General features: G+C 40.6%; 1 protein-coding gene across 3 annotated transcripts in view; it reads right to left on the reverse strand.

Moving 5' to 3' along the window:
• The window catches only part of ST8SIA5 (ST8 alpha-N-acetyl-neuraminide alpha-2,8-sialyltransferase 5), a 130,156-nt gene that overhangs the window by 29,264 nt on the left and 86,044 nt on the right, over positions 1–14,848 (reverse strand). For all 3 annotated transcript variants that reach the window (XM_027868728.1, XM_027868727.1, XM_027868726.1), the window contains one exon: positions 9,580–9,666. In XM_027868728.1, the coding sequence (XP_027724529.1) occupies positions 9,580–9,666 (87 nt within the window). The remainder of the gene's footprint in view (positions 1–9,579; positions 9,667–14,848) is intronic.

Genomic DNA, 14,848 nt, shown 5'->3' on the forward strand with positions numbered 1-14,848 from the left:
TTGAGGGAAGTTAAGCGACTTGACCAAGGTCACAGAGACAGTAAGTGGCAGTGCTGGGATTTGAACCTAGGTCTTCTGCCTTCAAATCCCCTCCCCTTTCCACTGTACCATGGTACTGTTTTTCAGAAACACACATTTATTTCACTTCAATCCTATATGTAGCTAAAGGTCCACTGGTTATAACGTGGATCTTTTTGTAGTGGGCTGCAGGGTCAAAGTGAAAAAAGGAAGGAAGGGCAAAGTACTTTATTCCCTGTTTTCTGCACAACTAGCAATAAAAACCCATAGTGGCCTTCAACCCATCAATCAGTCAGCCAATCAAAAAGTAATCATTAAGCACATCTTATGTGCTAGTCACTGGGAATATAAATACAAAGAATGAAACAATCCCTACTCTCAAAAAGTATGATTTCCTAGCATCAGGGACAGAAAAGTAGGACGGAAGCTGAGACATTGTTTTGGTCTTCAGTAAGTCAGGGAAGGAGAAATCCTAGTCAGAAGCAACAGGTAGAGCAACCCCTAAAACTTTAGGGGGGAAGGGGAGGAAGAAGGGGGAAGTGGGGAGACAGAAGGGGGAGAGCAAGAAGGAGAAAGGGAACTGGTCTGGGCTAAAGTGACTCCCTAGAGTCCCAGCAACCCTCCCATCAAGCTTTCCCAGTTTACTTTCCCCCAAAACTAGAGTGCCTCCCACAGGCCCCTGGAGCCAGGCTCAGTAGCTCTGAGCTCAGAAAATCCTCATTCCTACAGCCTGACAAATGAGCAAGAAGCAGAGGAATCTTGGCTTCTACTGGTGAGACTGCAGAGAGGGGAAATGGGGCTCTGGGATCCCAATCAGAAACTCTAGATGCATTTCTCACAAAAAAATATTCCAGACATGGTGGTCATGACACCATGGTGTAATGGAGAGCCAGCATGGTAAAACAAAAGGTATACTGTATCTAGAATCAAAAGACCTGGGTTCCCATTGCAGCTCTGCTGATTAATCACTATTTGTTGTTCAGTTATGTCTGACTCTTCGTGAACCCATTTGGGGTTTTCTTGGCAAAGATATTGGAGTGGTTTGTCATTTCCTTCTCCAGTGGATTAAGGCAAACAGAAGTAAGTGATTGGCCCAGGGTCACACAGCTGGTAAGTATCTGAGGTCACATTTGAACTCAGGTCTGGTTTACATATTAAAGAAGAGGCACAGTCTCTGTTTTCAAGGAATTTACTCTCCAAGAGAATATTAGCATGTAATCAATGGAAATGTGGAAGTCTAAACATTATTTAAATGTGTCCTAGAAGCAAGAGTGGGGTCAGAGAGTATGATAATGAATTGGGTTCATCCCAAAGGAATTCTTGGGAAAAGTAGGCCTGAGTTCCAAAGCAGACTTTACAGAAACTTTTGATTCTTCCCTTCCAATTTCTAGACTCTGCAAAAAATTTTGTATGAGAGGGTGTGTGGTATCATGGATAGAGAGCTGGTTTTGGAGGCAGCAAGAACTAGATTTGAATCCTACCTCTGCTATAAACTAGCTGTGTGACCCTGGAAATTTCCTTAGCCTCTCAGTGAAACTCACTAAGAGTTTAAAGTGCAGAGAAGATGCTGGTCGGCCTTGACAGAGGAACATTCAGAGTGGAAGTTGATAGGAAGCTATATCAATGAAATCACAGCTCTGGCCCATATTTTGTAAATACTTATATATTCCATATTCTCTTCCCATTGTCCCTTGTTAGAATATAAGCTTCTTGAGGGCAGGCACTCTTTCATTTTTGTCTTTGTAACCACAGCACTTAGCACAGGGCCTGGCACATAGAAGAAATTTAATAAATGCTTGTTAATGAAATATTATTAATAATAGCTCCCATATATGCAGCCTTTTACACTTCACAAAATATTCTCCACCTACAATCCCATTCAAAATTCATAACAGCTCTGTGGGGTAGGTAGTGCAAGTATTAATATTTGCTTTTTGTAGATGGTGAAACTGAAGCTTTGAGAGGTTAAGGGACTTCAGTAAGTTCACACAATTAGCATTGTAGCCAAGAAATAAAAAGCAGCAAAAAACCAGGTCTTCTGATTCCAAGTCAAATGCTCATCTCATTATATACAATTCTTCCTTAGAGCAATTGCTCAAAAACAGTCACTGAATCAGACACCGAAGGGTTAAACCTCAAAAGCAATGTGAGTTTAGAAAACGATGGGACAATGTGGCTGATGAAACAGGCTTGGGAATCTGCCATGCTAAAGAGTCTGAAAAAAATTATTTTTCCTCCTCTGCAGCTGGTGTTCCACCTGGAATTGCATTCTCTCAGGAGCCAACACTAGGCTGGGGTTCAGTGGAGAAGGTCAGACCCTGGGAAACTTCTTGCTTCCTCTGACTTGAGAAATGAAGTTCTTCCAGCCTGACTGAGGGGGATATGGAAGGTCCTCAGTGTTCAGATTGCACCATCTGAAAGCCCAAGAAACCTCCATTTATCCAAAACGGACGCTGGCTTACTGAAAGCTAAAACTGTGTGTGTCCCTCCCTGCCCCCTGGGTTCAGTCATCTTCAAAATTCTTCTAGTCAGAGCCATAATTGTCACTTTTGTGTGATCTAGAGGACCAGAGAAAGCCAGACCACCCCCACCCCTGTGACCCAATCACTGGTTTCACTGAAAATTAACAAAAACTGATGGGAGTCCCCAAAATATCACCCAGAGCCTCAGGACTCGTGCAACTAGTTGGGAGCCTTGCCTGTACTTATTCTCCTCTCTGGGCCTCAGTTTTCTCTTCTGAAAGTGAGGGGGTTGGAGTAGATGATCCCTGGGGGGTTCCTTTAAAGCACTCTGACGCATTATAATTTGGGGGCTTCGGGATAACCTGTGAACAGAAAGTTTTTAGCAAATATGTTCCTTCAAATACTCTCTGGGAGCTAGAGGGTAGGAAATAAAACAGGCTTCTGAGTTCAATTATTTTTTCCAAATTGGAGAAATGCTTGTTTTTTCTCTCATTTCTTTGATCCCTGATCCCTAAACTACATCTTTTGGTCACTGGTCTCTGACCTATATGCTGCTCTTCCAGAAACTTAGCTCCGAATCCACTCATTCAGTACCTTCATGGCCATTGAAACAAATTGTTCTCATCCATCCATTCCTCCAGGGGGTCTTCACAGACTTGGGGTAGATACCCCCCCCAACTCACCAACAGATTTGAGTCCCATAGGTTACCTTCAACCTGGTTTAGCCTGTCTGCTGACACAGTTTACTGGGGTATAACCACTGTGCATGCTACAGCTTTTTGGAGACACAGGTAAGAGTTGGGTGACAGGTGAATGGGCAGCCCTGAAAACGGTTAGGCAGACCTCACACCAGAGGTATTAGTCCTCCTTGAACACTCCATGCACCCCTAGTTTCATTGTAAACCCAGAGGCAAAGGATTCTTCTTTCTCTTGCCTTGTGGGGCTCATGGTGAGCAAAAGCAAAAGGATCATCGTGTACTTAACTGCAGTGTAGGCAACATCTATTTCAGAAGATGAAAAAATACAGAAATTTCATGAAGAAATTCACAAAATCCTCCACAACAAGTACACTTTGAGACTCAAGGTCTTCAATGCCAACATGAGCATGGGAGGAGGGTGTAAAATACATTGGAAAATATGGTTTGAGATCAAGAAATTAAAAAGCCAAAGATTTGTAGACTGCTCAAAAGCTTTTAGACGCCCACCTGGACAGCCTGAATACTTTCTTCAAGAAGAGAATTTTAAAGGCAATGAATATAATTAGCACCAAATGGCATCATTAAAAAAAATGAAATTGACTCTATCTTAACAGGAAATAACCAGTCACAGACACAGAAGTAATTTCAAAATCAGCTCTCAGTTTGCAGTCCAGTCGTGGACTGGGCAGAGCAAAGATCAAAGTAAATACTAGATTACATGAAAAGAAAGAGAAATGTTCTGCTTGAGATTACGGCAACTCCAACCTCCAATAAGCTGTGGGTCCAGAAAAATGAGAAATGGATAAAAATAGACATTGTTTCTGACAACTATCATGTCCAAAAGGAGTCTTACTGATTCAAAAGAGTTGCTACCTTGCCTGTCAAGTGGGGAATGGATGAACAACTCATGATATGAGCGTAATAGAATATCACTGTACTGAAAAAAAAAGACAAATATGAAGAATTTTGAGAAACATGGGAAGATACATATGATGCAGACAGAAGCAAGCAGAACCAGGAAAACTATAGAAACAATGATAATAACATAAATGAAAAGAACTACAGAGTGAATCAAATCATAAATAACTACCATGATCAATACTGAACTCAGAGAAAAGATAAAGAAATGCATTTCTCTCTGTTCTTGGGAAAAATAAAGAATTATTGAGTGCAGAACATTGCATATAGTGGGCATTGTGTTCGTTGGTTTTGCTTATCTATTTTTCTTGCTTAACTGAGACAGGGTAGAAGTGATGGTAATGCAAAAAAAAAAAGTTTTAATAAAGTAGTCATTTTTAAAACGAGATGCACAATAAGGACCCACCTCAGCCAGCAAAGGCAATCTCTTTGCCAAGGGCATTTTCAAATGTTTGCAAACTAAATTGCAAACTGTTATGGAGGAGGATGGCAGAATAGTAAAAGTAGTTCCCCCCTCACCAATGATACAATATAAAGTGCTTCAGAAGAAATGAGTATTTGCTGAGTTTGGACTGAGAAAGATCCGGCTAAGTCACGTCCCAAGAATGCTTATATTTAAAACTGAAAGAGGGACAACTAACAGAGGTGACATGGAACATAATTATTAGTGTTTCTATTCTGATCTCATCAGCAAAGATATTGGAACCAAACCACATGGGGATTCTACTTCCTTCGTACAAAGAAATAAACAACATGCAAAAATGGCAATGGTTCTTTAAGAAGATGAAGCAGGGAAGAGCAGCTGGACCAGGCCAAATATATACAGAAGAAATCTGTGCTAAATGTGATGTGAAAGGCACTTTAAAATCATTGCCAAAAAAAAGATTCCAAAAGAAGGGGTGGGGATGAACATAGGGAGCACAAGCTCTAAAAACATAAACCTAACCAGAGACAATAAAGAGATCTTGAATAATGAAAAATATCAATAAAAACAAATCTTTGAAACAAGTAATAACTATATGAAAGAGGATAACAATGAGTCAACATAACCAATGAGATAACATGTGAAGCACTTTGTAATAAAACCTTAAAACACTATAGAAATGCTAGCTATTAATATTATCCCAAGATTTCTGTGAAGCAGCTACAGTAGTCCTCAGAGGAAAAATTGCATCTCTGAGAACATGCATTGACAAAATGGAAAAAAAGAAGATGGCGGAGCAGGTCAGAAAACTTGCAGCTCTCCAAATTCCCTCCACAGAAAAAGACAAAACATTAAGAATGTAGAACAATGGAAATAAACAAAAGTCAGGGTAAAGCAGTTGTTCTCCTAAGATAACCTAAGAAGACCCCAGAAAAGACCTAACCCCCAAGGGCAGAGGTTCGGCCTGAGTGAAGTGCACACACTTCCAGGTCAACTCTGCAGAATCAACAAACAACAAGCCCAGGGAGCAGCTGGGAGGCAGCCTCAGGCCTTAGAAACTTTCATCTCCTGGACCATCTGACCATTGAATAGGAGAAGATTAAAAGACCTTCCACTGTTGCGAGATGCAAAGCACTGCTGTGTTGACCAGACATGATCAGAGTTGTGGCAATGGGGAGAAGGAGCTAGCACACACCTGGTGAATGCAGTAGTGGAAGCAGGGACCCTGCTACCTGTGGACACTTGAAGGAAAGCAGAGTCCCTGGTTTCAGTTCCAGGGAGGAGAGGACAGCTACAATAATCATTACACAAGACCCAGCAGCTACTACGTTGAAAGACTGAAGGTCTTGAAATACTGTATCTCATAGAGCAAAAGAGCTGGGTTTACAAACCAATGGTAATTTACCTAGCAAAATTAAGTATAATCCCGAATAAAAGAATAAATGGACATTTAACAAACTGAAAGACTTTCTGGTATTTGTAACAAAAACAGCAGAACTTAAGGGAAAATTTGACCAAGAAGTCAGAAGCTTTCAGTTCATAAGTCTGGTTTCTTATTTATAGAACATTACAGAGCATCCAGGAGAAATATAAGGTAAACATTAAGGACCAATTATAAGAGCCTCAATGAGGTCAAATTGTTTGCTTCTGATATGTAAAAATATTATCAATTATTTTATGACGGTCATTTGAGGGGGTAGTTTGAAAGAAAGGCTTGGGCTGAGCTGAGTATGATGGCATGACTCTAAAAAAATAAAATTGTAGAGAGAGGTAAGAAAGGAACAATTATCTCATGCAAATGAGGCATAAAAGGAAAAATTGATGAAGAAAAAGCTAGTAGAGGGAGGACGGGTAGTGCTGAAACCTTACTGTCATCAGAAATGGGTTAAAGAGGGAACAACATATATATCTAGAAAGGTATAAAAGTCTTGTAAATTCAAAAAGAAATAAGAGGTCAAGGAGATAGGGTGGGGGAGACAATAAGAGATGGACTCTTGGAGGGGTAGATAGGTAAAGGAATAGGAAGTCAAAAACGGTAAGTAAAGCAGAGGAGTGAGAAGGATAGGAATAGGGTAAAAAGGATAGTGAGGAAAAATAGGAAGGAGGAAAATATACAAGAAGTAATTATAGCTTAGAATGTGAATGGGATGAATTCATCCATAAAATGGAAACTAATAGCAGATTAAAAATTTGAATTCCAACAATATATTGCTTTCAGGAAATGCTATAAAAATGAAACATACACAAAGATAAAATAAAGGGCAGGAGTAGAATTTAGTATGTAAAAAACAACAGAGGTAATAAAAGTTAAAGCTAAAATAGATTTAATCAAAAAAGAAAAATAGGGAAACTACACTGTCAGCAATGTTATTCAATATTGTTTTAGACCATTTAAAATAACTAGACAGTATAAAATACCTGAGAGTATACCTGCAAAATAGACACAGGAACTATATGAATATAAACATAAAATACTTTTTATACAAATAAAGTCAGATCTAAATAATTGAAGTAATATTTATTGTTCAGGGGTAGGTAAAGCCAATATAATAAAAAATGACAATCTTACTTAACTAATCTATGTAATGCCATCCCAATTAAGTTATTAAAAAATTATCTTACTGAGTTAGAAAAAATAATAAAGTTCATTTGAGAGAATAAAAGGTCAGGAACTTCAAAGAAACCAGGGGGAAAAAAAGATGTAAAGGAAGCAGATTCAATGGTATCAGACCTTAAACTATATTTTAAAGTGAGAGCATTGTTGAAGTATGAAATGGATAATTTTGATTATTTTAAATTAAAATTTTCTTGTATAAATAAAACCTACACAACCAAGAATGGAAGGAATGCAGAAAATGGGGGAGGGGGGACTTTCATAGACAATTTTTCAGACAGATTGTGATTGGGTTGGAATATTGCTGTGGTGTAGGAAACAATGAGCTGGTTGATTTAGAAAAACATGGAAAGATTTGAACTAATGAAGGAAGATGCTATCCACCTTCAAAGAAACAGATGACAAGTGGAAATAAACATAGGATGGTCTTACACATATGTATATGAGTGTATATGTGTATGTATGTGTATGTTTATAGATATCTATGTATATGTGTGTATAATCCACACTTAATTGTAGCTTTCTTTGGCAGGGGCGGGGAATAAAGTAAAAGTGCACAGCAGAGTACAAAAGAAAATCTACAAGGAAGCAGAGTTGGACAGCTTTGAAAACAAGGTGTAGTATTTACTATGTAAGTTTTCTTGAAATGGAAATTTATTGTTTTATATTGAATCCTTTCATGTTCTGCTATGTACAAGGCAATTTTTTTCTTTTCTTATTTTGTATTTAAGTTTAAAATAAACTTTAAAATTTATGAAAAATAAAAAATAGAAAAAGAGAGGATTAAGGAATTGAATGTATAATTTTAATAATTAGAAAAACAAAATAATGGAAAAGAACATGAACAGTACATTGTTGCTCCCAAATCTGGTGACCAAGAAGTCAGAAGCTATCAGTTCATGTCTGGTTTCTTATTTATAGAACATTACAGAGCATCCTCAGTGAAGGCACTCACTTTCATCACACACACTGGAAAAACAAAATGGATGACTTCCAGACCATGACGTGCAATTGAATAGAGAACCTGAGTAAGCCCACCTATATCATGGCCAGGCACTACAGTCAGACAGGATATAGTAGGCAGTAGAAGCAAGAGATTAGGTTAGATGACATCTTGAAAACTGTTCAGTGCTTTCAATTGATCCCATACTGTTCCATGTTACAACACATTTCTTAAATACCAGTATTTTCCCAGTACTGTAAAAAATGGAAAGCTATAATCCCAGAAGAATTAAAATTACAAATAACTCAAAGAAAGGCACATGATGGGTATGAGTAGGCTATAGCATATTTCAAACAATGACTTATATGTGAGATGTGTTGTAAAAGACATGACTGTGGACATATATGACTCAAAAAAAGGAACAGGATAACACATGGCCAGCTAGCACCTCCCCCCAAGACAGATAGATAGATAGATGTGTGTATATGTGCATTATATAATACATATGTGTTTATTTATTTATTTAATTGGATAACCTATGGATGACTTATGGAAAACATGGCAAGAATTATATAGGATTTCTTTGTCTGTAGAATGGGTTTAATAATACATCTACTACCGAAATCAAAGGTTTGCCTTTCACAAACTAGAGACTGTTATTAACACTTTTTTACATTTTCCTTTAGCATACCCCATAAAGCAACATCTACAGCATAAAAATAATATTGCTCAATCAACAAGTCTTTATTGAGTTCCTATAATGTAGTCAGCGCTGTACTGGTGAGATGGAGAGGATGGTTAAGTCATGGTTTCTGATCTCCCACTAACTGGAGGTGCCATATTTATATGTGTGAGATAATTAGCAAACAATATGTGCCAGACAGTGAGGTACTAACAATGAACTGCTCTTGGGCATAGGCAGTCAGAGAATAGGAATAACAAAAGATCTCAGATTTAAAGCTGGAAGCAACCCTAGAAGTCACCCAGTCAAACCCCTTCATTTTACAAAGGAGGAAACTAAGGTCCAGAGAGGTTCTGTGATTTGGCCAGCGTCACACAGGTAGTAAGTGGCAAAGCTAGGTTTTGAACACAGGTCTTCTGATTCCAAATTCAGCACTCCTTCCACCATTTCAGGCTGCTTAGCAATGATCATTGGGATTAGAAGTAATTGGTGAAGTCCTCATAGAAGAGATGATTTGAGATGAGCCTTGAAGGAGGAGTAGGCTCTAGAATTCAGGGGTGGGGAACATTTGGCCTCAAGGTCACATGTGTCCTTCTAGGTCCTTGGGTGTGACCTTTTGACTGAGTCCAAGTTTTACAGAACAAATCATTTTATTTGTTCTGTGAAATTTGGATTCAGTCAAAAGGCAGCACTTAAGGACCTAGAGGGCCATATGTGGCCTTGAGGCTGCAGGTTTCCCAGCCCTGCTCTAGATAGTCAGAGAAGAGATCAAGGATATTTGGGGGAGGGGAAAAGGGGAAAACAGTATGATCTTACATACTTGAACTGGTTGGCTTCTGAGATATTCATCGCCCATTTGCACATCTGGAGACTCTTCCACCTGTCAAACAGCTCTGATTGCTTCACCCTTTAATAAGTGCAAGCAGAGGAAATCATCAAAATTCAGTCTAAACAAAGTTTTCACGATTTAAAATAAATGCAATAGATTATTCTCCACCCAACAAAACCTTCTGAATCCTTATGGTGCAGCAATCCTTACAGTTCCCCACCATCAGGAATATTGTGCTGATCACAAAGTTCTAACCATAGAAACTAGAACTCCCCACTTTATTTGGACTGCAGACTCTGAGGTTTCCTCCAGGGCTGAGGGGTTCAGGAGAAAAGTAGAAGAGTGAGGGTAGGTAGGCAAGTTAGAAAAATTCTAGAGAATTCTAAGACCTTCAGACAGGTGACCAGCTAAATCATTTCTATAAAATCTTTGTCATAAAGGCCAGTCTCAGAATGGTCCATATACACACAGAAGGCAGACTTGACGAAAACAGTAAGTGAACAAGTTGGCTTTTGCAGACCGCGTCATATTGCAGTTCCTATCTTTGCTACCACACAGCTGACTGAGTTGTGTGAGGAATATGAGATCCCATGGTGTCACTCCAAAACATGTGCTGCTTCTCTCCAAAAAAGCCTCTGAGGAGGAAGATTCCATTGGTCCTACTATTACAAAAAGAAGTTTACATATGCCAGATGATCATTTCATCACCAAAGAAACAGAAAATAATCTTAGCAATACTAACTTGTTTGTAAATCAAATTTGGGCCACAACAGACCCAAATTCTCATTCACAGAATTGCAGACTTGTAAAACCACCACTGAGCTGCAAGGGAACTCAAAAACCATCTGCTCAACCAGGCAGATGCTAAGCCAGGATCCCCTCCTCATCATACCCAACAAGGGGTCATCCAGCCTTTGCTAGAAGATGTTTAGTGAAGGGATCCACCTCCTCCTGAAGGAGCCCATTCCACTTTGACATAGCTTTAATTATTGCTAAATGTTTCCTTAAAATGAGAAGAAATCTGTCTCTCTATAAATTCCACTCATTATGGGGCAGCTAGGTTGCACAGGGGATTGAGCACCAGCCCTAAAGTCAGGAGGACCTGAGTTCAAATCTGGCCTCAGACCAAACACTTGACACTTACTAGCTGTATGACCCTGGGCAAGTCACTTAACCCCAAATTGCCTAATAAATAAATAAATAAATGAATAAATTCTGCTCATTATTGTTAGCTCTGCCTTCTGGGAACATGCATAGCAAATCTGATCCCTCTTTCATGGGGCTGTTCTTTCAAATATTTGAAGATGCTATGCCTTTCTCTTTGTTCTCCCTCCTCTTCCAAGCAATATCTCAGGAGAGGCAGCTTGGTATGGTGGAAAGGGCTGTGAATATGGAGTCAGAGGACTTGGGTTCAAATCTCTGCTCTGCTACTAACTTTGTGACCTTGGGCTAGTCCCCTGACTTCTCTGGGCATCAGTTTTCTCATTTGTAAAATTAGGGGGATGGGCTAGATAATCTCTAAGATCCTTTCCAGCTCAAAATCAATGATCCCATGACCTTTGAGTCAACTCTTGCCCTGATTGTAGTTTAGAGCCCTGTTGTGGTTCAGCGTACCTGCCATTCCAGAGCAAAGCATTCAACAACCTCTCTCAGTGTTTTATCTGCCGATCAGTCCTATCTCTCTAGCTTTCAAGGAAGCCTTCTCCAGAATGGTAAAGGCAGGGAGGGGCACCATGTATAGACAGGCTACAACCAGGAAAGGGATCCCCTTCCCAGAGACCCCCTCAAGGCTTTGAGGTTCCAGCATTCATCGGCCCTGGGAGCAGCTCACCTGGCAGCAAGGCCACAGGATGTAAAAAGATGATCACGGTACAGTAGCCGTGTCAGCAGGAGCTGGTCCCTTGGTGAAGACACTGGCAAGAAACTTCATGACGTTGACACTAATCGTTTCTGCAGTGTCTTCCCTTCTCTCCTCCCCCCATGCCCACTGCTAATCCTTCTAGGTTCCTTGCAAGAGTGACCTTCATCAAGGGACCAGAGTCATCATTGACTTTTCTAACAGCAGAGTCATAGTGGGAGGCTTATAGCCAGGGTTTAACTCATCTATTAGTCTTCCACTGGACTTAGCTCTTCACTGACAACAAGCAAAATTTACTATTAGCATTCAAAATAAATCACTACTGTATCTTATCCTGTCCCAGGAGGCAACCAAACACTGGCCCGTTGGTCTGGGGGCAAGGCCAGTTTTATGAGTGGGCAGCCACCTATGGGGCATGATTCTGGGGATGCTGGGAAGTATCCAACCCTTGGAGGGCAACTGCACTTATGGGAAGAAAAAAGAAAAAATATTTGACCTGCCAAGACACTAACATGCTATAGAAATATGAGTGGTTCTTATGATATTTCCTAGGCTCTGGAGCTGCGAAAGACCTGGGGGGATCTAGTCCAACCCACTCATTTTACAGATAAGGAAACTGAGACCCAGAGAGTTAAGTGGCTCTGCCACTTCCTACCTCTGTGACCTTGGGCAAGTCACTGAACTCCACTGGGCCTCAGGATCCTCGTTTGTGAAAAAGCATGGGTCAGATTAGACGACCTGCAACTTGCCCAAGATTCCATAAGTAATAAGTGACAGAATTTAGATTTGAATCCTGATCCTGGGACTCCAAAACCAATGTTCCTTCCACTATGCCACACGTCCTTCTTCTGGCTCCCCACTCTGTTTAGGGAAGGCACCCCTGCCAAAGGATGCTGACAGTGAAAAGGCCTGACCAGAGGCCTTTAGAATATAGAGGGTCCAGTCCGCTAAAGTAGGAGAGAACAGGGAGACATGAATTGTTCCAGCTTAAAATCAACTGTGAGAGTTAGAAGGGTCCTTGGAGTGCATCTGGGCTGTGCCAAGAGGCAGCTGTTGGTGTAATGGAGCTGAAAGGGTGCTTAGAGACCCCCTGACCCATCTGCCCTCTACACCTTTACCTCCATTCCCACCACAAAAATTCAACCATTTTCATCCTGCATAAATTGAAAATTCAAGGAAAAAAAATACTCAGTACAGGATTAGAAGAAACTAGGCCCAACAAAACAATGCAAGGTCAGGCTGTACTTCACAGTGCAGAATGTGGTAGAACACCATCCACAAAGGAGCCCCAGAGGGTGTCCCTCTCTCATTTTCCCAATAAACCCTTCTACTACTGAGAGAAGACAGGCAACTGCTCCATAATGATCTTTTGTGCACACGTTAATTTGCTGAAAGAGAAAGGGAACAAATGTTTGCAAAGCCCCAGCAGCTAGACAGGGGCTGGGACAAAGAATACTTCTTCTACAAGCCTGCCATGGGAAAGCAGATGGTTGCCAATGACATCCAGGGTTTTTTGCAGCGTAGGAAAAAAAATATAAAAAATTGAGGAGTAGAAAAGGGCTGACTGAAGCTAACTAGTTTGTATGTTTATAAGCTCTCCCTTCCTGAAGGTGAGAGGAAAAAAATCTCATCCACTTTCACACGTTTCATTATTAACTCTGTAAAGATGACTCCCAAAGCAATATACTCAGTCTTATTCTCTGTCCCAAGTCGAGTTGAAAGCAGACTTGTAAGTGAGCCCAGAGGAGTGGGTACTTGATCTCTCTTCTGTGTGTATGTATCTCTGTTTTGTCTGTCTGTGTCTGTGTTTCTGTGTCCTTCTCCCTATCTCCCTCCCTCTGTCTCTGTCTCTCCGTCTGTCTCTGTCTCTGTCTCTCTCTCTCTTCTTGTCTGTCTCCCTCCTCTCTCTCTCTCTCTCTCTCTCTCTCACTCTCTGTTGCTCTGTCTCTGTTTCTGTCTCTCTCTCTCCCTCCTCTCTCTGTCTCTGTGTGTGTGTCTGTCTTTCTCTATCTCATCTCTCCCTCCTTTCACTCTCTGTCTCTCTTTCTCTGTGTCTCTCTTTCTCTCTCCTCACTCTCTATCTCTCTGTGTCTCTATTTCTCTCTCTCTCTCTCTCTCACACACACACACACACACACACACACACACACCTACCTTATTGTTCCCACTGAAGGCTAAAAAGTGACATATTTGGGATACAGAGATGGAAAAATGATCCTGTTTTAGAGAGTTTAGGAGTGAGCTATTTGTTGGAATGTGATATGTCTGCATTCTACCCCAGATATGCCTAGCCTGGGACCTTATAGTTAACTAACAGAGGTCTCTTTTCTGTGTCATATCAAAGCTGCCATGGAAAGAAGAACATGGGTTTGCTGGCAGGGCCCAAAAAAGGTCTCACTTTGGGCTATAAACAGGAAAAGGTCTTCCAAACCCTCCTTCATCACCCTCCTCCTGACCCCAACCTCACTGATCTAATTTCTTGTTATTTCATAACACAGATGTAGTACATTGGTAGAATGGATGAGATGTGCTCTGTACAGCACCAGAAACATCCCTTTTCTTCCCCTACTAATTACTTCCCTCCTCCAGGTGCAGGAGACATATTGCCTGACATTCCCATATTAAAGGTTCATTTCTTTGGGTTAAATGTTACTCTGAGGAGGGTCCTCTTCTAGAATATAAATACTCTGGGTAGGGAAGCAGACTTAGTGTAATCTAGGTACTCTCTCTTTCCTGTCCATGGCAGAATGAGTGCACCCTTGGGTGGGGTCCAGAATGGAGAGAAAGAACACTAAACTTGGAGTCTAGACTTTGCTACTTACCTGTGGACTGAGTGACTGTGGACGAATCACCTAATCTCTGGAAGCCTCATTTTCCTCGGTTGTAAAAATGGTGATAATAATGTATACAGTGCCCACTTCATTAGGATTGTTTTGAGGAAAGCATTTTGAAAGTCTTAAAGCCCTACAGAAATGAGAGCCAATATTATTATCTCCCACAGTGTCTAACCCAGGATTAGAGTTAGGTCCTCCATTAAAATTTGGTTGAGTGTTGGAGTGATGAGGAAGATTACTAATCCTACCTGGTCAAAGGAAGATTCTCATAAAGGAGAGTATGCTTCATATTAAATTAGGACATTAGTCCTTACCATCATCTGGGAATAATAAATAGTTACAAGGTAAATCTTGGGTTCTTCCTGGAGAAACATGCCTCCATAGTTGATGAGTGGGACAAGCTACTTTCCCATAAACCAGGCTCTACTATACAGGTAAGCAGAGTAAGCAGAGTATGGCAGTGTGATTTTGAAGAAAGGAAAAAGCCTTCCTGTCCCACAAAATATCTTCCATAGCTGCTTCTTGATTCCCCTAGGAAAAGGAAGCAGAATACCCAGAGGGAGAAGAG

Source organism: Vombatus ursinus, unplaced genomic scaffold (assembly GCF_900497805.2).
Source record: "Vombatus ursinus unplaced genomic scaffold, bare-nosed wombat genome assembly UNPS02014791.1, whole genome shotgun sequence".
NCBI classification, from domain to species: domain Eukaryota; kingdom Metazoa; phylum Chordata; class Mammalia; order Diprotodontia; family Vombatidae; genus Vombatus; species Vombatus ursinus.